General features: G+C 42.6%; 1 protein-coding gene across 1 annotated transcript in view; it reads right to left on the bottom strand.

Moving 5' to 3' along the window:
- Window positions 1–27,703, bottom strand: part of ca9 (carbonic anhydrase IX) — a 76,756-nt gene that overhangs the window by 17,469 nt on the left and 31,584 nt on the right. Inside the window, exons 7-9 of the mRNA XM_052042185.1 lie at window positions 19,950–20,107; window positions 10,981–11,110; window positions 2,050–2,094 (exon numbers count right to left, since the gene is read on the bottom strand). Of these exons, the coding sequence (XP_051898145.1) occupies window positions 2,050–2,094; window positions 10,981–11,110; window positions 19,950–20,107 (333 nt within the window). The remainder of the gene's footprint in view (window positions 1–2,049; window positions 2,095–10,980; window positions 11,111–19,949; window positions 20,108–27,703) is intronic.

A 27,703-nucleotide genomic window follows, 5' to 3' on the forward strand; every position in this document is an offset into this window, starting at 1 on the left:
AGTCTTTCCAGAATGTAAAGATTGCACAACCTCAGCGATTTCCTCATATGTAATAGATTGATCCAACTGTTTTCGGTTTTCATTAGAAAGTATAGGAACGTTTAATTGGTCAAAGAAATTATTCACTACAGTATTATCTTCAGGAAAATTAGAACTGTAAAGTTTAAAATAGAATTCTCTAAAAGTATCATTTATTTCTAAAAGATCAGTTGTCCTCTCACCATTGGCTTTCGAAATTTCTTTAATTTGCCGTCTAGCTCAGGAGATTTGAACCGGGGTCTCTGACAGCAGCCTAATGCCACCCATTGCCATTCTCTTGGCTTTCTGCTTAATATTCCCCTTCAGCCAACCTTACAAAAACAGGCGGAGTGGTTAGGTTAGTGGGGATGGGGGTAGGAAGAGAGCCAGTATCTGAAGGAGAAGACGTGGGCCATGAGTCAAAGACATCTTTGTACTTGATCAGGGCAGGAATTAGGATCAGATGTTAGGTACTTCTTTAGGGAGGATCATGAGTGGGCTCACAGTGTTCAGGTAAGTGGCTATGGCTGGGGAAATGTTGAGATAGTGGCTTCTATCAGGTGGTGAGGAGTTGCAGGGTTGGGGCCTTGGCACTGGAGGATCAGGACATCAGTGGTGTCCTGGAGCGTTGAGGAAATTGGTATTGGTATTGGTATTGGTTTATTATTGTCACTTGTACCGAGGTACAGTGAAAAGCTTGTCTTACAAACCGATCGTACAGGTCAATTCGTTACACAGTGCAGTTACATTGAGTTAGTACAGAGTGCATTGAGGTAGTACAGGTAAAAACAATAACAGTACAGAGTAAAGTGTCACAGTAAATTGTGGGGTGGGAACTGTTGGGGCTTTGGATAATTGGTGTGGAGTGGTTGGGAGTATTGGGGAATTAGAGGGAAGGGGGTTCAGGACTTTCAGGTGGATCGGAAGGTGAAAAGGTCAGATCCTGGACCTGTTGAGACAGGAGAAAGATAAACTGTGATCAATGTCATTTGAGGGGTGACCAGAGTGATGAAAGATAAGTAAGTTAAAACTTTAGGGGGCCTCAATCATAACTGGATTACTATAACAGATTGGTGACACAGGAGACTGCAGATACTGGAACCTGAAGCAACAAACAACCTGCTGGTGGAACTCAGCAGGTTGAGCAGCATTTGTTGGGGGGGTGGGGGTAGGAATTATCGACGCCATGCAGGGTTTCGACCCAAAATGTTGACAATTCCTTTCCCCCCACAACTGCTGCTCAGCTGAGTTCCTCCAGCTGATTGTTTGCTACTGAAACAGATTGTCCTTGTTGTGATTGGCCATGGCAACTCCCAGAACAATTTGGCCTAAATTACCCTGCAATGCTCTGAAAGAAGTCATTTCATGAGTGAATGATGCAGAAGTCATATTAGGAATGCAAGGGTAAATATGAACTCCATATGAAATGACCCAGAACTGCTTTTCACTATAGAGGCTGAATTTCTAACCTGTTCTAATTTACAATGGGATGCTAAATGGCTGGAACTAGTTTTAAAGGTCATTGACGAATCCAAAGGGGGATTTTTAAGATTTGTTCTCAGACTATTTTGAAGGTAATAAATTTGATAGGATGGGTTGGACACCATAAACAGAAGCAGCACAACAGGAGGCAAAACAATTTGTTGACATCCAGCTTAAAGATGTTGTCAAATTTAGTTCCTTCATCAGTGGTGCTTGGATGTCCAAAAGTAATCCTAAGAGTAGTGTAAGATGCATTTCTGATCCTTGGGCATTGAAACCTGTATATAACCTGTCCTTTAATCAGTGCCCTCTAATGGATGAGTGCAAAAATAAAAGACAGCTGCTCCCATGGCAAGCACTGATCATGCAATGATGACACTGTGTTTTATGTCATTTCTACTTGATACTCACATCGAAAGAAGGATGTTGTTAGTATCATTTATTTTCAAGCCATATTCACAAAATAATTAAAAGGTTCCATAAAAATTCCAGAACAGCACAGTTGAACTACAATTATTCCTGTTTCAAATTGATTAGGAATCACTGTACCTGATTTGTCATCTCCACCTGATTCAGCAGTGTCCTCTTTAGTAACTGTGGGCACAAAAATCTGTGTTATTTGAATTGCTAGATGGCGCTCTCGACTACTAAAATCAGATTAAACGTTTAGCACATTTAATCTGTAAAGCAGGCACAGTGTTATCTAGTAACAATTAAATGTGCTAAATTTCCATTTGAACCACAGTAACGATCCTTTACTTGTTCACTTGATTGATTAGAATCAACTTGTCAAAATAATTAAAGCAACTACAAACAGCTAAAAGATAATTAAATTTGCATTTCACCTTTCTGTGACTCAACTCATCCTATTCATATTGGGATGGGTATATTCATGTCTACCATCACTCTGGTAAATGAGGTCTCATTAAATGGGGTGTTAAAACAGTTCTCCTATCACCACCTGTCCCACAACCATCATCAAACAGGGAAAAGGGAACAGAAAACCTCGCCTTGTCTGCATCAGAGTTTATTTGGATGGTCTATGGAAAAGCAACAGAAGCGATGGAGCAAGAAGCCTTTCATATTTTATGTTTTGTTTATCCAAGGGGTACAAATGGAAACTGCAATGGAATGACTATTCTTTTTAGGTTTTGTCTCAATGCAAACACGTGAGAAATCTTGCTTAAACATTGTTCAATGTATTGGTATTGGTTTATTATTGTCACTTGTACCGAGGTACAGTGAAAAACTTGTCTTGCATACTGACAGTACAGTTACATTGAGTTAGTATAGAGTGCATTGAGGTAGTATAGGTAAAAACAATACAGAGTAAAGTGTCACAGCTACAGAGAAAGTGCAGTACAATAAGGTGCAAGGTCACAACAAGGCCACAGTTTCAAAATCCTGTAAAATTTAGATGATGGAGTATCTATCATTTGTTCTGTCTTTAAAATCTGATTAGCAATTTTTTATAGTAGTGTTTCCTAGTCTACATGCACTGCACTTTCTATGTAACTGTAACACTTAATTCAGCATTCAGCTTTCCTTTTTACTACCTTGATGTACTTATGTATGGAATTGATCTGTCTGGAAGGCATGCAAACAAAATTTTTTCGCTGTATCTTGATACATGTGACAATAATAAACCAATTCCAATTCCAATGTAAGGATTCAGATTAGTTAGTGACAGAGTTTCATGGTGAATAATTCACTGTGAAGCACAAAAGTCTGTGGCAGTATCATATTCAAACTTGCATCTGCCTCTTCTTAGGTAGTCCTTCAGGTTTGAGGAGGATGACTTGCTTCCATCTTGGTTTTGTGAGTTGAGGCAATGTAGGACTACAGATGGGACAGAATGTGCCTGATGTGATGGGTGGGTGGGTGGTTTGTGAGATAGTGCACTACTTCCACTGATTCTGTGAGTTTCTGATGCATTAACTCAAGGTTCTCAATAGCATCCTGAAAGCTCCTTCTCCACTTTGAGTAGTCATGAGCTAGAGATTCCAAGAAGTCTTATATAATTACGTAGGCAATTAATAAAGAAGCCATAAAATAGTTGACACTGAGACATTAAAAATATCACCTGTTCTGAGTGATGAAAGGATAGCTTGGAGGGGCCTAATCAACTCAGCCAACCTCAGAGTTCATCTATTGCCCACTTGCTCTATGCCAGTACTTTCTCTTGGTCAGGGAACCCATTCTATATTGTAAGATAACTAATTAGATCCCTCTAGCTATTCTGCAGTTTTGGCATTGTGTAGTAGGGCTTTATGCAAGCTATTACTACAGATTAAGGGATTCTCAGATTAATGGAGGTGAGATCTTGCAGTAAAATTCCACACGGATTGGCTTAATTTCCCAGAAGAGGCCAGGGAGTCTGCCTCCTTTTGCTAACAACCCAAAGGCCAGTAGGTAGTGACCACTTTCACTCCTGAATCACACCTCATTTAACTTGTTGTGAAGTAGGTAAAGGGATGCTCTGGATCGCATAGGGGGAAATCCCTAAATTGGAAGTCTTATTTGAAGTTTAAAAATCCGAGGGCAGGCACGGTAGTGTAGCGGTTAGTGTAACGCTATTACAGCGCCAGCAACCCGGGTTCAATTCCGGCCAGTGCCTGTAAGGAGTTTGTACGTTCTCCCAGTGTCTGCATGGGTTTCCTCTGGGTGCTCCGGTTTCCTCCCACATTCCAAAGATGTACAGGTGAGGAAGTTGTGGGCATGCTATGTTGGCGCTGGAAGTGTGGCAACACTTGTGGGCTGCCCCCAGAACACTCTACGCGAAAGATGTATTTCACTGTGTGTTTCAATGTACATGTGACTAATAAAGATATCCTTTAGGGCAGGCATGGTAGTTTAGCGATTAGTGTAACGCTATTACAACACCAGCGACCCAGGTTCAATTCCAGCTGCTGTCTGTCAGGAGTTTGTATGTTCTCCCCGTGACTGTGTGGGTTTCCTCCGGTTCCTCTCACATTCCAAAGACGTATGGGTTAGGAAGTTGTGGGCATGCTATGTTGGCGCCGGAAGTGTGGCATCACTTGCGAGCTGCCCCCAGAATATTCTATGCAAAAGATGCATTTCACTGTGTGTTTCGATGTACATGTGACTAATAAAGTTATCTTATCTTATCTTATTTGTGGGAAAAGATGTTAAAATGTTGCCATCACACATCTCACCAGCTCCATGCTGACCTGGTACCTTGGGCCATTTTAGCAGATCTGCTTTTGTCAGCCTGCAAGATACACTCCTCAGTGCTGAGACCATGGCTGAGTTTTAAGCATCCCCCATTGATTGGATCCCGATGCTATTCTACCTTCAAAATCCACTGCCCCACGACGGACTGCCAAGGAGATAAGTCTAATTAATTTACTGGCCAAGGCAGCAGAATACAGAGAGAATCCACTGGACTGTTATAAAGCAAACAAGCTTCCTGTAATTGAAAAAGTTTTCACAACATGAACAAAGATCCCTCTAAAACTCTGTAGGAACTTAATCTGTGATAGTAAAACAATACTGTTTCATCTTCTCCCTTTGTAAGAGCTTCACCCAGGTATTGTGAAATGTTATGCTTCCTGGGAGAGTTTGTACGTCAACACAATGGAAGACGGAATTGAGTAAGGTTTACCCAGTGTGTTGAAACAGAATGTAAATCAGGCAACACACCCAGTAATTTCAAGCAAAGGTCAAGCCTGTTAACTGCATTGTAAAGGGTATAGATTCTGAGTCACAGTTTAGTAGAAGTGTAGAAACCATGGGTCATTTTCTCATTCACACCTTAAACTGTATTAGTAGCTGAATGGTTAAGAAAAAGGGTGTGGAAACTATATAGTGCCTTAATATGGTAATGAAAATTAAATGAATCATTTATCCATGCTTACATAATTAATGATTATTACTTTTAGCTAATGATTGGAGGAATGATCCCATTAAAGGACATAAGGTATGTTAAAACTGATAACTGGCAGTAGTATTAATAGACTATAAGATAGCGAAACTGGCCAGTAACTCATTCAAGCAGGTTAACTAGCATTATATTTATTTATTGGTTAACTTTCAATATGTTATTATTAGTTGTGTCCCTTCTTTGTCATTGTCGTCCTCTTTCTCTACCATCAGTATGCAGACTTATCTTCTCTAATGTGATGGTTCAAGCAGGGATACAACCCACTGCACAATCGTCCAAAAAAAGTTAGATTTTAGGCATGTGTGTACACATTTGCCCAAAACTTGAAGGGTGTGTGTTTGTTCCTCCTAAAGCAAACAGATATAAATTCTTGTGCATGCCACTGCTTACAGTTCACTCCCAGATTCTCAGAATTTAGCTGTTGGTACAAATCCGGAAGAAACGGCCCTCTGTTACAGGGGATCCAATAGCTAGAAGGTAAATATGGCAGCACTTGCAGTCATCATCTGACTGGATGTTGTGTAGAATCATAGAAATGTATGGCTCAAGAAGATGGCATTCTGCCCATCATGTCTACCATATTCACTGAAAAAAGAGGTATCCAATTTAATCTCTTTGTCACAATCTTCTAGATAACAGCACATGGGGTATAGATCTGTGACTAGAAACCCATGCGTTGGTTGGAGACACAAGAGACTACTGATGCTGGATTCTGGAGCAACACACAAAATGGTGGAGGAACTTAGTCGGTCAGGCAGCATCTATGGAGGGAAATGAACAGTTGATGTTTCGGGTTGAGACCCTTCATCTGGATTGGAAAGAATAAAAATATAGAGGGAAGGGGTGGAGTAATATAGGTGGATCCAGTGGAGTTGGGGGGGGGGGTGTGATGATAGGTCGATGGGGGAGGGGAGAGTGGGAATGGCGCCAGAAGCTGGGAAGTGATAGGTGTAAGGGCCAAAGGGCTGGAGATGATGGAACCTGATAGGAGAGGAAAGTGGTGCATGGAGTCAAGGGAGGCAGATGGACAATCAAGGCAGGGCAGAAGGGAGTGGTGAGGGAGGGGAAACCAGTGGGAGGAGTGTGTGGGTGATGGGCAGATGGAGAGGATAGAGGAGGGGAAAGAGTGATGGTAATGGGGGCCTGGTAGAACAGGAGGAGACAGAAAGTTTACCAGAGGCTGGAGAATTCAATGTCCATGCCACCAGGTTGTAGGCTACACAGACAGAATATGAGGTGCTGTTCCTTTAGTTTGCATTTAGCCTCAACTTAAGGTTGGTTGTTGGACAGTGAGGAGACACACCTCCGAGACAGCCTCTGGCAATGTTGGCAGAAATAGCCTGAGTTATGTTGCAGCCCTTCACGACTAACTACAGCTCGTCCCTGGTTAGCGAACATTCACTTAATGAATCTTAACTGCAACAAAGGGTTTGATGTAATTTAATTTGCTGCTTAACAAAGGGTGCATTCACTACAATGAAGAGCAGGGAATGCATTTGGACAAACGCAGCACTGTAAAAACCAATAACATTTAACTGTCTGTTTGATTGGGTCTGTGAAATAAACAAGCTGCATAAAATGGGGGAGGGGGCAGGGGGGAATTAAACTCTCTTGACCACCACTGCTCTTCCAGCTGGCAACAATGGAAACAGGACAAATGACTTGTATGCTTCAGCTCCTCAACACAGGGGCAGTTTGCTTTTGTTTTACTCCATCCATACTGGGAGTAGATTGACTGGCTTCTGACTTCTTTTCTCATCCCCTGTAAAAGTTAAGGGTTGACTGCACCTTGCATGCATTTAATAACAAAGAGTTCTTTAGGAACATATCTCCTTCATTAACTGGGGAAAAGCTGTACACATGAGAAAATGCTGTACCTGTCTTCAACACCCAGAGATCCAGGTACCTAGCTCCCTTAAAGTGGTGACACAGGTAGACAGGTGGTGAAGAAGGTAGAGAAACAAAGGACTGCAGATGCTGGAATCTAGGTGTAAAACACGATGATGCTGAAGGAACTCAGCAGGCCAGGCAGCATGTCAATGGATAAGGAATCTCCTGAGATGGAGACGTAAAGATCGAGGAAGGAGAGAGAGGTGCTAGAGATAGTCCAAGTGAATTGGAGAGCTGGGAGAAAATTAGTGGCGAAATTTATGAAACTGTCGAGTTCCGCACGGGTGCAAGAGGTGGCTGCCTGGCCTGCTGAGTTCCTCCAGCATTATCACGGTGAAGAAGGTGTTTGGCACATTGGCCTTCATCAGTCAGGCTATTGAGCACAAGAGTTGGGACGTCATGTTACAGCTGTACAAGTCATTGGAGAGACCTTGTTTGTGTGCAGTTCTGCTCACTGAGCTATAGGAAGGATGTGATTATGCTGAAAAAGGTGCAGGAAACATTCACAAGGATGTTGAAGAGATTGAGTTATAAGCAGAAGCTGGATAGACTGGGGCTGTTTTCCCTGGAGTGAAGGATGAAGATTAAGATTAAGAGATAAGATTAAAACATCTTTATCAGTCACATGTACATCAAAACACACAGTGAAATGCATCTTTTGCATAGAGTGTTCTGGGGGCAGTCCACAAGTGTCGCCACACTTCCAGCGGTAACAGGGCATGCCCACAACTTCTTAGCCCATAGTCTTTGGAATGTGGGAGGAAACCAGAGCACCCAGAGGAAACCCATGCAGAACGGGGAGAATATACAAACTCCTTACTGACCGCAGCCAGAATTGAACCTGGGTCGCTGGTGCTGTAATAGCATTAAGCTAACTGCTACACTACTGTGCCAAGGAGGCCAAGGGGTGATCTAGTAGAGGTTTATAAAATCATGAGGGGCATAGATAACGTGGATGGTCACAGTCTTTTCCCCAGGGTTGGGAGTCTAAAACAAGAAGGCATAGGTTTGAGGTGAAAGGGATATCTGAGGGTCAAGTTTTCTACACAGAGGGTAGTGTGTATATGGAACGAGCTGCAAGAGGAAGTGGTAGAGATGGGTAGAATTCCAACACTTAAAAGACATTTGAACAGGTATGTGGATAAGAAGGATTTAGAAGGATATGGGTCAAATGCAGGCAAGTAGGACTAGCTCTGGAAGGCCGGCATAGATGAGTTGGGCTGAAGGGCCTGTTTCCATGTTGTATAACTTGATGATTCAATGAATCCAATGTTGCTTTTCTGTCTGCTGATGAAAATTAGTTGATCCTATTCAGAAGGGTTAACATTCTGCATAAGGTTTGACACCATCCAAAAGGCTTTGATTTGATTCCAGACAAGGTTATAAGATGTTCTCTTACTCTTTAGGTTAGTGAAAGACCAAAAGTGGCTTATTTTATTTTGGACTCAACTCAAATCCAGGTCCCAGAGTGCTATAATCCATGGCATTACTTAGTCCCATAATGTTAAAAATCACGAATGACATGGTTCACTGGTACAATGTAGCTAAAATTGTATGGATATATCAGCAGTCTTTCCTGATTTTAGTTCACATGTAGCATGCATGCTTCCAGCTGGGAAACTGGAAAGAAAAACATTGTATTTTTAAGGCCAGTTACAGATTGCCAATGAAACAGGGAGGTCATTGCCTCTGTATGTAGAGTGGCATGGTAGTAATATCAGGGATCCAGAAGACATAAAAATAGAACTTACAAAAATAAGAAGTAATGTTTTAAATATTGTGTTACAAAGATAAATGCATCCACAAGCCTTACTGGACATCAGTTCACTTATTGAAAGTCAACAAAACTGCAGATACTGAAAATCTAAAATAAAACCAGAAAATACTGGAAATATGAAATATGCAGCAGGTCAAACTGCATCAGTGGGAGGAGAAACAGAGTTAACAGTTCAGGTTGAAGACCCTTTATCAGAACTGGGAAGAGACAAAAGAAGCTTGTTAAGGTGCATGGAGGGCGGAGTGTCTCTGGTTGACAGAGAAATCGTTACCTCAAGTTGTCTGTCTATATCAGTCACCCATCTATGTTATTGGCTCAGCCAGTTTGATATTCTTCTCCTTTTTATTTTTTGTCCTCTGGGAACAGAGGACATGCCCATCCCAACCTGCTGGGCACATCTTCCTACTCTGCAGTTTGCAAATCCTGCATTATTTTCCCTATGTTGTTTTGTCTATATTCTCACTCTCTGAACTCCTCCCATCCACTCTCCCACCCACCACCCCCCCCACGACACTATCACAGATATGTCAGTCCTCGACCTCCGCCACTGCCAGGCACAAACTGGAGGAACAGCACCTCATTTTCTGTCTTGGAACATGAACATTGAATTCTCCCACTTTAAGTAACACCACCCCCACACCCACCCCCAACCATGCCTCTTCTTTTTTTTCCCTTTCCTAGCCTCTCCCTCTTTTTTCTACCCCCTTTTTTCCTCCTTACCTTTGACCCATCCGCCGGTGGATCTACTTTCCCCTCCTCCCCCACACCTGCCTATCACTATCACTTACCTGCATTTACCTGTCACCACCCTGTGCCCACCCCGCCTCCCCTTTTTTATCCATCTATCACTGCTCTGCCTTTTCCTCCTATATATTGGGCTTCCCCTTTTCCCATCTTCACTCCTGAAGAAGGGTCCTGACCTGAAACGTTGACGGCCTGCTTTTCTCCACAGATGCTGCCTGGCCTGCTGAGTTCCTCCAGCATCATCGTGTTTTTCATTGACTAGATAAGCTCTTTTTACAGTTTATCTCCATGGTCACCCTTTTTTTATCCTATCACAGAGTCATCCCCCTCCCCCACCCTCCCTGCAATTAACGAGCTTCTTTTATCTCCTTCCCAATTCTGACGAAGGGTCTTCAACCTGAAACATCATCTCTGTTTCTCTTTTCAAAGATGCAGCCTGACCTGCTGAGTATTTCCAGCATTTACTGTTTTTATGTTCATTTCCTGGTTCATTTAGTGTTTACAGTATTTACTCTTTCGTTAGCTTCAGGAGATCTTTTAAAAAAATAGAGTATTCTTTCTTTCATGACAGCAAGTGACTTAAATATTAACTAACTTTTGGGTGGACTGTTAAAAGCTCTAAAATACTGAAGGAGGTTGGTAACAATGTGAACTTTTAACAGATTTGCCATTTGTAACTGAATCTCTCGTACCAAACCTGGGTAAACAAGCTCTTCTTATGTTTTTCTTTCAAATGTTTGAACAAACCACATATCCAGCCTACTGATATAAAATAGATTGCAACATTCAGGACTTTTCTTACACTGTTTGCATAAACCCAGATTTCTGGATTTAAATGAAAGCGTGACGAAATGTTATCAGATCCCCTTGTTGAGATCTGTTCTCAATGAGGGAAAATAGTGCTCGTCATTTCCTAAACTATCTAAATTTGAGGTGATAACCAAATGATTCATTTACACTGTTAGGAAATTCAGACAGTCTCCCTTCCTCCAGTAAGTCAGCTATAACTGCACTCTGAGTAAGGTGTTCCTCATTCTTTATCACCAGGGACCAAATCCTGCATAACTCCCAGAAAGGTGAGTGAATCTCATCTGACTAGCAAGTGATCTGAGCCGAAACTCAAACAAAAGGAAGAGCTTAAGGGCTTAATCATAAATTTATTTACCCATTCTTCTTGAAGCCAACGTTGCTGAAAAAGAAGCAAACACTTTCCTTCCATTGAGTGGCTGGACAAATCTAAAGTTTGAATCCAACGTGTGATGGCCCGTCTTTAAATTGGTCTCTAATTTGTGCAGCTGGAGAAAGGAGAGGGTAGAGCTTCAATAACTGTTCACAGATAAGTGGAGCTTCAGTGACTATTGTCGGATAACCCGATCTTCAATACATTAAAGTGGACAGGCAATGGTTAGCATTTAAAGAAATAATAAATGATTTGCAATATACATACTTTCCTTTAAGGTACAAAAACACAACTGGAAAAATGGTCCAACCATGGATTAAAAATAAATTAAATATAGTATTAAATCTAAAGTTTATAAAGTTGCCTGGACCATGAGTAAGCCTGAGGATTTGGGAGCATTTTAGAACCCAGAAAAGGACGATCAAGAAATTGCTAAAGGAAGGGAAAGTAAAATGTAGGAGTAAATGAGCAAGAAACATAAACACAGACCCTGAGAACTTCCATAGGTTTGTGAAAAGAAAAAGAACAGCAAGGGCAAGCGTAGCACTGTACTGAGTACAGCTGTCTCACAGCGTCAGCCAGCCATGTCTGATCTGACCTCCAGTACTGTCTGTGTGGAATTTGCACAACTATCTGTCTGTTACTGCACTGTTTGTCTCTGGGTTCCCCGGTTTCCCCCCTTGGCCCAAGCTGGTAGTTGGGTGAATTGGCTGCTGTAATGTTACCCCTTGTGTAAGTGCGTGGTGAGAGAATTGGGAAGGAGGAGGTGTTAATAGGCACGTGAGTGAGAATAGTTTAAAGGGAAATAAATGGGGGGATGGGACTGATGGGATTGCTCTGAGAGCTGGCATAGACACGATGGGCCAAATGACCTTCTACGTCGAAAGGGATTGTGAGAAAGTGTGTTCTTTACAGACAGTGAGGGAAGAATTTCAGATGAGGAATTTGAAGGATTAATATCTGTTGTCTGGGTTCTCTTAGCTGATTGTTAGGAAACTATGTTGGTATAAGGGATTGGAGTATGGAGGTGATCACTTCCTCTGAATCAGCAGGCCCCTTCTGGAAGATATATTCTATCAGGGGATGCTAAATATTCCATGCAGATAATGCATCCATCCTCTCCTCTACTGGGGGTAAAGGCGGGTGGTCTCCCGCTGTTATTCAGCCAAGGCCTCCTGTTCCTCAGGCTCCGGATCTGCTTTCCTTCAGACACCGGCTGCTGTCTCCAGGCTGGTTGGGATGCAGCACACAGGTCATTAATGAAGCCTCAGCACTTGCTGGGTGTATACTGCAGACTGATGCAAGCACAGGGATCTCAATTTCAACAAGGATTCTGTATGAGTCATGGAGTTGTGGAGCATGGAAACAGCCCCTTTGACCCACTGAGTCTGCACTAACCATCAAATATCCATTTTTATACTAATCCTACCCTAATCCCTTTTTATTTTCCCCACATTGCCATGAAGTTCTGCCCAGACACCTACACACTGGAGGCAATTTACAACGGTGAATTAACCTACCAACCCATATGTCTTTAGCAAGTGGAAGGAAACTCAGGGTGAACCTATGCAGTCATAGGGAGAATGTGCAAGATCCACACAGGCTAGACCAAAGGTAGGTATTGAACTCAGATCACTGGAGCTGTGAGGCAGCAGCTCTGCCAGCTGTGCCACTGTGCTGCCCATGTACTTGCATGGCTCTCATTGTGGTGGCACTCAGTAGCCAAGGTGAGAGTAGAAGTTGGTGGTGAAGAACCAGGAAAGTAGAGATAGGGGTGGCACGGTAGCGTAGCAGTTAGCACGATGCTATTACAGCGCCAGCGATCGGGGTCCGATTCCCGTCACTGTCTGTAAGGAGCGTGTGCATTCTCCCGTGTCTGCGTGGGTTTCCTCCGGGTGCTCCGGTTTCCTCCCACATTCCAAAGACGTACGGGTAGGTTAATATGGGTTTAAAATGAGCGGCGTGGACTCGTTGGGCCAGAAGGGCCTGTTACCACGCTGTAAATAAAATTTTTTTAAAAATCCTCGCCCTGGCTATCCATTCCTCTAGGCAGAGGTGGCCAAGGCAACTGTCTGTCAGTTTGGTCCCTCTGGGGATGAATGCATCATATGTGCTTCCTGGAAACATGACTGGAAAGTGCTGCCAAGAAGCTACGATTGCAACACTTTAAGAGGCACTTTAAGAGGCACTTAAACAGGCACACGAACAGGCAGGGAGTGGAGGGATATAGACCATGTGCAGGCAGATGGGATTAGTTAAAATCAGCATGGTTGGCACAGACATTGTGGGCCAAAGGGCCTGTTCCTGTGCTGTGCTGTTCTATGTTCTACGACATTCACCAGCAGGTAAATCTTCTGATGATTCAAAACCGCCCAAAAGCTGTTGAGTGGAAATCTTTACTGTTAGTGAAAGAGTCACAGAGTGTGTGTACATTTGAGGGGGTGGGGCAGTCAAATACAGAAGAAGTACTAAGTCAGTTCAGAAGGCAGTGCATACATAGGCATGTTAAGGCACATGGGAGGAACACCAGGCTAAATTGGATCTATTTTAATGCAGGGAATCTGACTGATCAGCCAGATGAATTGAGAGCATTGATTAGAATAAAGGAATATGATATTGTTGCTATCACAGAGACATAAATGAAAGAAGGACAAAAACTGGCAACTCAACATTCCAGGGTATGGAATCTGGCAGGGGGGATATAAAAGAGGAGGTGGCATTGTAATATTGATTAAGGAGTTCATTATTGCAGCAATAAGGGAGGAAATCTGAGAAGACTCCTCAATATGGATAGAGGTTAGAAACAAAAATGGGTGTTCACGTTGCTGGCAGTCTATTAAGGGGCTCCTAAGAAACAGCAGGGGACAGAGGAACGGATATATAGGCACATCTCATAGGTGTAAAATTAATAAGGTTATAGTAGTAGGGGATTTCAACTTCCCCAATATTAACTAGGATTGCCTTAGTATGAAAGGCTTTAAAGGGGCAGAATTTTTAAAGTAAAAAAAGTCAAGGTCAAGTTTATTGTCATATACACAATACATGTATGCACAGGTGCTATGAAAAACTTACTTGCAGCAGCATCACAGGCACATAGCATCATGTAAGCAGCAATCACAAGGAAAGCATAAGTTAAACATAAAGTAAACACAATTTTACAAGAAAGAGCACCATTAGAACAAAAAAAAGTTCATTTTAGTGCAAAGTGATCAAAGTGGTAATGGTGTTGCTAAGCTCTTATGATTAGTGTTGTGCCAGATGGTTCAAGAACTGAATGGTTGAAGGGAAGTAGCTGTTCTTGAACCTGGTGGTGTGGGACTTCTGGCTTCTGCACCTCCTTTGCCTTCTTGAGGCATCCTTCTTGAGGATGCTACCAATGGTGGGGAAGGATGTGCCTGTGATATATTGGGTCAAGTCCACCACTCCCTGCAGCTTCTTGTGTTCTTGCACATTTGAATTGCCGTACCAGACCACGATGCAACCAGTCAGGACACTTTCAACAGTACATCTGTAGAAGTTTGTTAGAGTGTTCGGTCACAAGCCAAACCTCTTTAACCTCCTAAGAAAGTAAAGATGCTGACGCACTTTCCTTGTGTTTGCATCTACACGCAGGGCTGAGGACAGGTCATCCGATATATTAACGGCCAGGAGGGATTTTTGAGCCAAAACATTGATAGTTCTATTAGTGAAGGGGAGGTACTAAACCTAAACTTTGGGAATGTACCTGGGCAAATGGTTGGAGTGCCAGTGAGATAACATTTGGGAGATAGTGACCATAGCCTGTAAGTTTCAAGGTAGTTTTGGAAAAGTATAAATATGGACTGAAAGTTAAGTTCCGGGATTGGGGGGGAGTTTGATTTTAATATTATAAGACAAGACTAGGCAAAAATAGACTGGGAGCAGATGCTTGCAGGTAAATCTACCTCCAACAAGTGGGAGTCATTCAAAATTAAAATCCTGAGAGTTCAGGGACCAACATGTTCCCCTAAGGGTAAGGACAACAAGTGCAAGGAACCCTGGATTTCAAGTGATAGAATCATAGGGTTGTACAGTACACAAACAGGCCCATCAGCCCACCTTCCCATGCTAACCACGATGCTTATCAATGCTAATCCCATTTGCCTGCATTAAACCCGTATCCCTCTACACCTTTCCTGTCCAGGTAGCTGTCCACTCACCTTTTAAAAGAAACTGTATCTGCCTCCACTGCTTCCTTGGCAGCTCGATCTCCTCTAAATTTCTCCCCTCCCACCTTAAACCTGTGCCCCTAGTTCTGGACTCCCCTGCCCTAGGAAAATGATTCTATCTATTTTATCTGTGCCACTCATAATTTTATAAACCTTCATAAGGTCAATCCTCAGCTTCCTATATTGAGTGATAGATAAAGAAAAAATGAAGCATTTTGCAGGTATAGAGAACAGAAAAATGCGGATGCCTGGTAGGAGTTGTTGGATTCGACACTTTAAAGTAGTTTTTTTAACATGTATAGTGTTTAATACACCTCAAGTGGCTGTACAAGGAATGGCTGCTTCCTAGCCTATTGGTTCGTCCATCAGGTGAATATGTGTTTTTCATTGGTTGATTTTGCCACAGGTATCTAATAGGTTTCCTAATTGGACTATTGTTAGCTAAGGAGTACCTCTTATCTCAGGTATAAAAGGGGTCGTTTTTTTTGTCAATCACTCTCTTGCTTATCTTGCTCTCTTGCCTCTATCTCTCTCTCTTGCCTCTATCTCTCTCTCTTGCCTCTATCTCTCTCTCTTGCCTCTATCTCTCTCTCTTTTGCCTCTATCTCTCTCTTGTTCTCTTCCCCACCTGGCCCTAGCTCATTTTCAGTTCCTTTGTCTCGGCTCATCTCGGCTCATCTCCTAGTAGAAAAGCTAGTGCCATGTGCTCTGTCACTGTTTCTTTGTTTTAAGCTTTTCCAATAAAACTTTGTGAAGCACCAAGTTGTTTTCAACTCATTCTTGGACTCCTGAAAGAACCTGTGGATTCCAAAATAACCAGATTCAACAGAGTATAGAAGGTTTGGGGGGGGGGGGGGTACTTAGGAATCAGAAGGGCAAAAAGAGAACATGAGTGGTCACAAAATATCACTCATGGACAAGATTAAGGAAAATCCCAAAGCATTTTATGTTAATGGCATGGCAACCAGAGAAAAAGTTGGGCCCATTAGGTATGAAAGGTGCAATCTGTAGCTGGAGAGAGAGGATGTTGGGGAGGCTTTAAGTGAACACTTCTCAGTTGTAGAATGAGAAGGACATGAAGTATTGGTGAGGGCAATGCAATTTGTGAAGTCACAATTGCAAGGCAAGTTGGTAACACAGAACATAGAACATTATAGTACAGTACAGACCCTTCAGCCCACAATGTTGTGCCAACATTTTAACCTACTCTAAGATTAATCTAACCCTTCCCTCCCACATACACCTCCATTTTTCTATCATCCATGTGCCTCTCTAAGAGTCTCTTAAATGTCCCTAATGTATCTGCCTTTACCAGCACCCCTGGCAGTACATTCCATGCACCTACCACTCTCTGTGTAAAAAACTTACTTCTGATATTCCCCCTTGTACTTTCCTCCAATCACCTTAAAATTATGCCCCCTCGTGTAGCCATTTCTGCCCTGGGAAAAAGTCTCTGGCTGTCCACTCAATCTATGCATTTTATCCTCTTATACACCTCTATCATGTCACCTCTCATTCTCCTTTGCTCCAAAGAGAAAAGCCCTAACTCACTCAACCTATCCTCATAAGGCATGCTTTCCAATACAGGTAGCATCCTGGTAAATCTCATCTGCACCCTTTCTAAAGCTTCCAAATCCTTCCTTTAGTGAGGCGACCAGAACTGAACACAATATTCTAAGTGTGGTCTAACCAGGGTTAGATTAGATCTAAATTGGATACAAAATTGGATTGGTAATAGGAGGCAGTGGTTGATGGTGGAGGGTTGTTCTTTTTGTGATTGAAAGCTTGTAATCAATGGTGTCCTACAGTGATCAGCGCTAGGACCCCTACTTTTTGTTAGGTAGCTTATTGATGTGGATGTAAATCTAGCAAGTTCACAAATGACATGGAAGTTCGTGGTGGTGGTTGGTAAGGAGGAGGGTAGTCAGGCTACAGGACGATATTTATAAGTTGGTAAGATGGGTAAAGCAATGACAGATGAAATTTATTCCTGATAAGTGAAGTGACGGACTTTGGGAGGACGAATAAGGGTAGGACATATGCCATAAATGGTAGTGCCCTAGGGGGCATTGAGGAACTGAGGCACATTGGTGTACATGTCCAAAAATCCCTGAAGGTGGCAGTACTGTCGATAAGGTGGTTCAGAAGGCACACAGGATTCTTGCCTTCATTAGCTAGGGCACCGAATATAAGAGCAGGGAGGCTATGGTACAATTTTATAAAACACTGGCCAGGCCACAGCTGGAGTTCTAAACACAGTTCTGGAAGCCTACGGACTAAGTGCTGGGAAATGGGATTAGTATAGATGAGAACTTGATAGTCGGTGTTGACTAGGTGGCCTGTTCCCCTGCTGTATCACTCTATGGGTCCAGGTTCTTAATGAGAGCCCATATGACATTAATGCAGCTAATGCCTGCCTGCACTCATGGGAAGCCAGCCACGATGGCAAATCCTGGTGCCTGAGACACTATCCACTCTTCACTGAAGTGCATGAACATCTTTCTGCAAATACAATGCCTAGGACCCTCTCCAATGCTGTGGTGAGCAGCAAATTGAGAGACACGGTAGAGATCTGCTGAGGCGACTTGGTAAGTTCCTAAGGCAAGCAATGTAACTTTGGCCTTCATGGAGAGAACCCAGGTATGAAAGTGCAGCTGAAGGTTTTCTTGCACAATGTCTCAGTATCTATCTAAGTAGTAACCGACTTGGAAAACCTGAGCCTGCAAATACATTGATCATCAGAGGGGTCCTGATAGGACTTGGTGCCTAAGTGGGAACTGACAGATGAGCATGTATTTTCCTCCTGCTCCCAGGTCCCCAACCCACCCAGTGTGGTTGTAATAACTGTGAAGAAGCAAGCTTGAGAGACCCACTCTGTTCCTAATTCATATGTATATGGCACTATTAGCACTAATGTAAAAGATCAGGCATGTTCTTATCGAATAGCAAAGCAGGCACAAGAGGCTGAATGCTCTACTATTTCTGATGTTTTTTTGCGCAAGCCAAATTCCTGTTGGATATGATTTCACCCAGAAATGATTGCTAGCGTGCTTTTGTGTGGGTTTAGTAGTATCTATGTGCAAGTTATGCGCGAATATCAAGCACCAACAGATCCAATTTCTAGTTTCTAGCTTTCCTGACCAAAATTCCTCACCTACTTACAGACGCACACACCCTCTCACATGACTACATTGCCCTCTTAGTAATCAAACTCATATTGTTGAAGCTTTCAAACAGATTACTGATGAACTTTGCATATATCTAAATGGAATGTTTTTCGTCTTTTGACATTTGGCTGTTTTTGGTGTATTTAATTATCACTACAGTTCTTTTGGCAGCTCTGGTTCCACATCTAGCTCATGAGTTTGTAGCCTATCCAGACTATGGGGGTGAAAATATCTCTTTGCTAGACAAGAGAAAGCTAATGTAGAAGTGCTTTCTCAATCTGGCTTAGTTCCTGGTGATGATTGATCCAAAGCACAAAACAGTCCACCATGGTGCTCCACAAACCAACATTAGATGGAGCGATGGTGGTAGATGGAGCATATTCTGCCTGGAAGTCGGTGACCAGTGGTGTTCCGCAGGGATCCGCTCTGGGACCCCTGCTCTTTGTGATTTTTATAAATGACTTGAATGAGGATGTGGAAGGGTGGGTTAGTAAGTTTTCTGGTGATACAAAGGTTGGTGGTGCTGTGGATAGTGTAGAAGGTTGCTGTAAATTACAACAGGACATTGATAGAATGCAGAGTTGGGCTGAGAAATGGCAGAAGGAGTTCAACCCAGATAAGTGTGAAGTGATACACCTCGGGAGATCAAATTCAAAGGCAGAATATAGGGTTAATGGCAGGACTCTTTGCAGCGTGGAGGAACAGAGGAATCTTGGGGTCCATGTCCATAGATCCCTCAAGGTTGCCATGCAGGTCGACAGGGTTATTAAGAAGGTGTATGGAGTGTTGGCCTTCATTAGTCGGGGTATTGAGTTCAAGAGCCGCAAGGTGATGTTGCAGCTCTATAGAACTCTGGTCAAACCACACTTGGATTATTGTATTCAGTTCTGGTCGCCTCATTATAGGAAGGATATGGAAGCTTTAGAGAGGGTGCAGAGGAGATTTACAGGATGCTTCCTGGATTGGAGAGCAAGTCTCATGAGGATAGGTTGAATGAGTTAGAGGTTTTCTCTTTGGAGCAATGCAGGATGAGAGGTGACCTGATAGAGGTGTACAAGATGATAAGAAGCGTAGATCGAGTGGACAGTCAGAGAATTCTTCCCAGTGCAACAATGGTTAACACGAGGGGACATAATTTTAAGGTGATTGGAGGAAGGTACAAGAGGGTCAGAGGTAAGTTTTTTACACAGAGAGTGGTGGGTGCGTGGAACGTGCTGCTGGCAGAGGTGTTGGGGGCAGATACATTAGGGACATTTAAGAGACTCTTAGATAGACACATGAATGATTGAAAAATAGGGGGCTATGTGGGAGGGAAGGGTTAGATAGATCTTAGAGCAGGATAAAATGTTGGCAGAACATTGTGGGCTGAAGGGCCTGTACTGTGCTGTAGTGTTCTATGTTCTATGTTGTGTTCTATGTTATATGGACACTTATTTACACAGATGGCTAAATTTACCCCTTAGTTGCCTTTGTTGATTGAAACCTGCATTACACAATATTAGATATTATTGTAGTAAAATTGATCATTTTCTTTTTGAAGCTATTCTCAAAATAATTCACTAGAGGAACAAGAAAGTAGATTTGAAAAATGGGATCATACCTGTGCTTTTGAAAGCTGGATGGTGTCATTGAAAACAGTCCAGGTAACAGTCTGAAAACAGGGTGGAGTTGTCAGGGATCCATTATATCGGAAGAAACGATACAGTTGACGGGGTAACAAAGTGTTCACATCAAAACCAGGAATCTGCACTATGACACCTGAGATGGAATCAAAGTGGGTTCAGCGTAGAGATCATCCCAAAACAATTTAAATATCAGAACCCGCAAAATTCAAGGAAAATTCAGAAATAAACATTTATTTTAATGAACAAAGATTTTATCGTCAGAAGTAAATTTAATGGTTATTAGTCTTCCACCCACAATAATCAATTTTCAAAAAATATCTAAAATATGATTTTAAGTAATGTTGTGACACTCTTTGAAAGAAATGTGTGAATTAAACTTGTAAAATAATGTAATCTGGTGAGGTACATCACATTTGTCAGGTGTGTTAGTGACTGGCATTCATAATGTATACCCAATGTAAAGAAAAGTTTATAAGCAGGTGTGGGAAGTGGTGAAAGGGAGAAAATATCTCTTGGGGTTTAACCGCAGCTGTATCCACAGAACTCCTGTTCTCAAATTTCAGTTCAAAATGTCAGGCATGAGTCAAATTGTTCAGAGGAGGAGGGGACAGAAAGTGGTTATGAACAAAAATAAGACATGATAGAGAAAGGAAGAAAAGGAATATAGAACAAAATCTATGAAGTGCAGAAGTTAGAGATTAAATGACAGAGGTTAGATAGTCTCCCTCCACCCCTACCCCCAAACAAAAGGACGTGTGGATCTTTGGAGTGATTACTTTGCGTCCATTGATTGGAATGTATGGCAGCAGGTCAGTTTTGTTCTGTCTATTTATATGAATGACTTTTTTGTACACTCTGAGCTGCTGTTCACTGGTTGGATGTATTAGCAGGGGCCTAGCTCCAATTAAAGCAAATCTATCCTGCTTAAAGCTCTTAAAGGGGAGGTAAACTGTGGCTGGAGCAGATGCTAGGGATCATACAGGCAGTGAACTTCACCTGGAGGATAGAGGAGAAAGTGGCCCCTAGGTTTTCAGGTAATATATTAAAGGCTTTGGTGCAGAAGGTGGAAAATAGGAGAGCTGTCCTCCATTTGCAGGATGCCTTGAGACACAATGAGAGCAGATAGAGGTGGTGGTCAGTGCCAGGACTGAAGGACTGAAGGTCTGGTTGCAGTACCACAGGACATTCAATGATCTCCCAGGATTCAAGGTCCAGGAATGCATCTTCAACGGCACACACTGTCAGCTATCTCTAACTCTGACACAGGCTTGAAGACAAGATGTCATGCCACCAGAGGCTACAGGAGCTAAAAGGTGTGCACAGAGCATGAGTGTGTCCTTAAGCTCATGCACGGGATGATGTTGGCCTTTATTGCAACAGCAATTATAGGACTTTAGTCTGTGGCAGGGCTGAATTAACTGAAGATGAGGATATCCTTATTTCTGCTTTTCTCATACTCTACTTCCTCCTCAACCCACAATCTCTTCTGCAGGTGGCATAAGAATTTACCTCTAACTCTCCACCTCACCAGACTTCCCCTTTTCCCATCTTCAGTCCTGAAGAAGGGTCCAGATCCGAAACTTTGTCCACCTGCTTTTCCCCACGGATGCTGCCTGGCCTGCTGAGTTCCTCCAACAACATCGTGTTTTTCACTTATGTTATCTGCACCCTTGTGCCTTTCTTGTTTCAGATGCCCAAGAACTGCATCCTGGCCATGCAGCTGTTCATAAGCCAGAAGAAGATTGAAGGTGAAGGAAGACCAGCACTCAATTTTATATCTACCGTCACCAACTCCAATACCAACACTTTGCACGGGGATAGGCTTGGAGGGGCCAAGAGGGTTACCTGCTCCCTTGAGGGCAACTTTACTACGCTCTGCTGCAGAAGACTCAGCTGATGACTTTGATGAGGCTGCCTACAGAAGGCTTAAGGTTATATGCAATGAGGTTATTTGCACTGAGAATCCTCCCAGGAAGCCTGAGTGGAGCATGGAGCATGGAAGAAACTGGCATCAAGTTGGGTCATGCAGGGCTAGAAGTCTGTCCTCTCTGGCATTGAGATAGGAGGTCTCTTTCTATGGTGCACTTGTGAATCCAACCATCATTCTGGCCAATGTCTCAGCTTCCATTATGGTGCCACCAGCAGAGGTTCAATGCCGGAGTGCGGCAATGGAAAGTTCACACTTCCACTGTGCAAGCTCAGACTGATGGCGTCATTGCTGTGGATTACACAATGCAGCAGCACTCCAGAAATCTGATGTCGAACAGATCATTTGGATGGCTAAGGCAGCAACTGAGTGAGCAGCAGTGCCTCTGAGTTGGTTTTGCTCTCTCAGGAAGACAGTACTTGACCTTTCATCACACCCCTACACCTGTTAGTGCCATTTTCTTTTTACTACCTCAATGTAATTATGTATAGCATGATCTATTAGGATGGCACACAAGACAAAAAGCATTTCACTGTATCTTGGCACATGTGGCAATAATAAATCAATAAACCCCTGACAGTCACTTTCTGGGCCCAGAAATGCTTAATGCCATCATCCAAGGCCAAATTTAGTCTCCTCCAGTGAATGTCAGGAGCCCTCAGATAGCTACACAGCGATCCCTGTGTAGCTCTTATTGGGATACAGCTGACACAAGACATACACAGGCAACGGCACTCCTAATGACGAGAAAGCCTGATTTTGCAGTGAAGCTGCATACTCACTCAGCCTACTTGTCTTGGTAAGCAGAGAAACAGAGTGAGTTTCTTAATGCAGCAGTGGATGGCAAACTTCAAAATATGTTGCTGCTTGCTACAGCTCCAGTTGTATAAAAATGCCCAGGTCACGTTGCCAGCTGCTGACATCGTGGTGCTTGATGGATTTGTAGTTGCTACAGATACTGCTGAAATCAGATTTATTTTCTTGAAAAAGGTTTTGATGGGAGAACTGCTCCCTGACTATCTAGCTGGATGTGGCTTCTGAAGTGGGAAATTAGATGATAAAAGGAAGAAGGACTATATCAGGAATTAGCACAGAGGATTAACCCAGGCATACATGGAGAAAGCAGGATAATAGACTTGATCTTTCTAGTTGGTCATGAAGTGATGCTGGACCATACCGGTTAAGCCAGCTGCAGTGGCTGTTTTGTGAGGCTAAAGATAACAGGAACCACTGGTACGGGATAAAGAACAATGCACATGCATTCCACAGTAGGCCCCTTGGTGATAGCAGTAACAACTATCTGTACCAGGCTGTAGGCTTGTGACTCAACACAGGAATGTAGTAGAGATAAGAGTGCTTGCAGCCAGAGGTGTTCCCATGGCAACCACAGGGCCTTGGCAGTAGCCAAGGAGAGCCTAAGCTGTATGACCACCAGGCTAACAGATAATCAGGGGCCTGATTAGAGCAATAGCAAAGCTAAGTGATGAGGCCTCGTCATGAGACCACCAAAATATGGAGGTCTTCACATGAGGTGACCATACCAATGATGTTGGAGAAGACTGATCACGCATCAATTGGTGCACCCAGTTAGTTCAGTGCTGGTAACTGTATGTCTGAGCTTTGGATGAAGAAGATGCACCTTTTCTCTATAACGTCCAGTAAGTTGAAGTCTCCTCACCCCCTGCAAGCAGGTGTAAAAGTTGATCAAAATAAATAGGCATCTGCTTGACCTTAGAAAGGACGTGTGTGAGTGATTCCTTGCTCCACAACAGCTTCCCTTCTCCCACTCGTCTTTCTCCTCCTCTCAGCAGCTTTTCCATTTCACTGTAGCTCAGTATATGAATTGTCCTCTCTGTTCATTCCCCAGTTTTTGCTGCACAGAGGCCCCCTTGACCTGGAGCAACTGGTTTGAGCAGAAACCTTGATGTCAGGACAAAGCCTTTTAGCATCTGCTACACCATGCTCTGTAGAGTTTGATCATTTGAAAATTACCAGACACATGTAGAATCATGCCAATGGATCGAATTATCTACTTGCTGTAAGTGTTTGATGATCCATTTTAATAAGGCTGTTGAAAGGTCCTTGCTGGTGTTGAATGCATTGAAGCCATGCCAGGTTAGTAGAGAGCACTGAGGTCCAAAATGGCATATCCATGTTGCACATTGATTGGTGCCACTCACTGCCTGTTCTCATACTTCCTATGACTGTTCACTGAACGCATCTCAATATCCTCACTAACATTTTATCCAGTGTGAATTGGCCCCACAAGTCTCTGCATGTGTCACAGACATCATTTTGAAACTCCAAGGAGACCTGCAATATCTAAGTAATGGATGCTAACAATCTCAATATTTTGGTAGCAAGAAATTGAAAATAAACATACTTTGTCCACAATAAGGGAGAGAAAATCACCTCATTCCATTCCCAACATTTTCTCAGAGCTGGGTGAAGAGCAGAATAGGCAAAGAGCCAGGAAAATATTTCCAGTCAGTGCTCTTGGTTATGGAAGCTGTATCACTGTGTATATCTGCCTATGACAACAATAAACTTGAACTTGAACTTGAGACAAACATCAAGTGCTACTGGAAGATTATCAGCTTGGTGAAAGATTCACTTTCGTCTGCCTGAAGCTTGTTGGTCTTCCAGTACAACAAGACGTCCATTGATGAATGCTACCGTCCAACTCATTCCAGGATGGAGGAGTACATGCTAAGGGACACAACGAAAGATGGCGCAGCCAATGTAAAGGCTTTGTGGGGACAGACTGCAGTCTAAGGTCTGTCATCACTGGGCATTAAGGCCTGGGTCTGGTGTAAAAGCCTCTCAAACACTTGAATGGTAGATTTTTCAAAGAGGCAGATTATGAATGTAAAGTAAGCCATGTACTGTTTTGTATTTCTTGTATATTTTTTATGAATAAAGTTCATTTTTGAAATAAAAAAAGTTTAGCATTAGTTGCCACAATATGGAAGCATTCCTATGATGATTCATGTTCAGATCAGTTTATGTTGTACTCTACAGTATAGCAGACTACTATTTATTGACTACAGCTCTGTCTTCACTACCATAATTCCAAGCAAACTCATCTCCAAACTCGTAGACCTGGGATTCAACACCTCCTTTTGCAGCTGGATCCTTGACTTCTTGATCAACAGACTGTAATCAGTCCCTCAATATCAGCAAAGCAAAAGAGCTGGTCATTGACTTTACGAAGGGGGTGGTGCACACATTCCTGTTTACATCAATAATGTGGAGGTCGAGAGGGTTGAAAGCTTCAAGTTCCCAGGAGTGAACATCACCAATAGCCTGTCCTGGTCCAACCACCTAGATGCCAGAGCCAAGAAAGCTCGCCAGCACCTCTACTTCCTCAGAAGGCTAAAGAAGTTTGACATGTCCCCTTTAACCTCACCAATTTTTAATCAATGTGCCATAGAAAGCATCCATCCAGACACATAACAATAAAAAAAATTTACCCATTTAGTTATAAGAAGAACACAATACAGTACAGTTACCTTGAAGGAACACGTCTAACTTCTGTTTAAAGCCCTTGAATCTGCTGTGACATACTTAGTTCATCATAAACCAACAAAACAAACAAAATGTACCTGAAGAAGCAAAGATTCCATTGAGCTTTATGGAAATTCGATGCCCCTGTCCAGTAGCTATTTGCATCAAGGATGACATTATCTAAAACATCATCACTGCATAATGCTGGTGTTTATCATCAGCATTCTCAACTATCCGGCACTCAACAATGATTGTTACATGGGCAACGGAACACGTGTGACCTTATCAATAAAGTGTACGTTTGACTCAGCCACTGCATCAATGAAGAAGAAGAAAGAAGAAAAAGTAGCAGGTTTATTTCTATTGTTCCACCCGTTCTTTCCACCTTTCCAGTCTGGTCCTCTGATGAACATCCTGCCCACTGAGAACCGGCCTGCTCCATTTAACTCAGAACACCTACAGCACAAGGAACTCTTGCTTCTTCAACAAATAGGAAATAGTGCTTTCACAGATTTCTCAGGCTCATTATCTGGTCACTTTGTACAAAAAGAGTCTTTTCCATACCTAGCACTATTCTAAGACAATGATCTGCATATAATTTTACAAACTTGCTCAATTTGGGATGAGTAAGGAAGTCCTGTCACCAGTCATGCAGAATGACTCACTGAAGAGTTTTTGGGAAGGAGCTGTCTTTGGATCAAAAGCAGATAAAAGTAGTTGGCTTAGAAATTAATACAGGTGTCGGAAAATAGTTTGCAATTGCAGCATGATGCCTATTAATTTCCATGGGGGTTCTCCTGACGTAGGTGTAACTGTAGTGAGAGATAGGAAAACAAATATAAATAAGTTCAGATGGGAATTCAGGAACAACAGTAGTAAAATGGAAATTAATGGAACTCTTGAGATGTTTTTTGAAATGTGCTAGGATATTCAGGGATTTGATTGGATAATTAAGTAACCTTAATGAAATTACAAATAATCTCTTTTTGCCATCAATAAAATTATTTTTCTTATGTACAAGTCCAACTCATAAAGTCGCAGAGTTCTACAGCACAGAAACATCCTGGTGAATCTTCTCTGCATTTTCTCCAGCCCAACCACATCCTTCCTGTTGTGAGCAGAACTTCACACAATACTCCAGGTGCGGTCTAACTAGTGCAACATAACACCCCAACGTTTATATTCTGAGCCCCTCCCTATAAAGGCAAGCACTTCATATACCCTCACCACCCTAACTGCCTGTGTTGCCACTTTCAGCAAACTATGAACTTAAAACCCAAGGTCCCTCTGTTCATCAACGTTCCCTAGTGCCCTGTCATTTATTGTATACATCCTACCCCTATTTAATTTCCCAAAATGCATCACTTCATAATTAAATTCTACCTGCCAATGCTTCACCCCACTTTCCTCTGATCTACATCCTGCTGTATAACCTTAGGCAACCTTCCTCATTATCCACAACACTAGGAACACTTCCTCAATGCACTGTGTAATGAATTGATCTGTACGATCGGTATGCAAGACAAGTTTTTCACTGTACCTTGGTACAAGTGACAATAATAAACCAATACCAATACCAAACTTTCATGTGTAAACTTACTGATCACTTCTCCTACATTCACATCCAAGTCTTTAATATATATCACAAACAATGAGGATGCCCACACCAATCCCTGTGGCACACCACTGGTCACAGACTTCCCATCAGAAACTCACCAATCTCTGCCTGATGCAACCAAGTCAGTTTTGGATCCAATTAGCCAGCTTGCTTTGGATCCCATGTACCTTAAACTCTGGACCAGCCTACTATGTAGGTCCTTGTCAAATGCCTTACTATGTTCCATATAGAAAACATTACCACCCTGTCTTCACCAATTTTTTTAGCTACCTCCTCAAAAAACTCAATTAAATTAGTGAGACAGGATTCCCATGCTGACAGTCCCCGAAGATCCCCTGACTTTCCAAATGTACATAATTCCTATCCCTTAGGATTTTCTCCAATAATTTCCCTACCACTGACATAAAGCTTACTGGCCTGTAGTTACCTGGCTTATCCCTGCTGCCCTTCTTAAAGAAAGGAAGATCATTAGAATTCCTCCAGTCCTCCGGCACCTCACCTGTGGCTAAAGAAGATGAAAAAAATTCCATCAGGTCCTCAACTATCTCCTCCCTTGCTTTCCATATAAACTGGGGTACATCTCATCTGGCCCTGGGTACTTATCAGTCCTTGAGCATCCATGACATCTTTCTAAAAACTGACCTGACTCACCCGAAATGTTGACCGCCTGCTTTTCT

The sequence above is a fragment of the Pristis pectinata genome, chromosome 2 (assembly GCF_009764475.1).
Source record: "Pristis pectinata isolate sPriPec2 chromosome 2, sPriPec2.1.pri, whole genome shotgun sequence".
NCBI lineage: Eukaryota > Metazoa > Chordata > Chondrichthyes > Rhinopristiformes > Pristidae > Pristis > Pristis pectinata.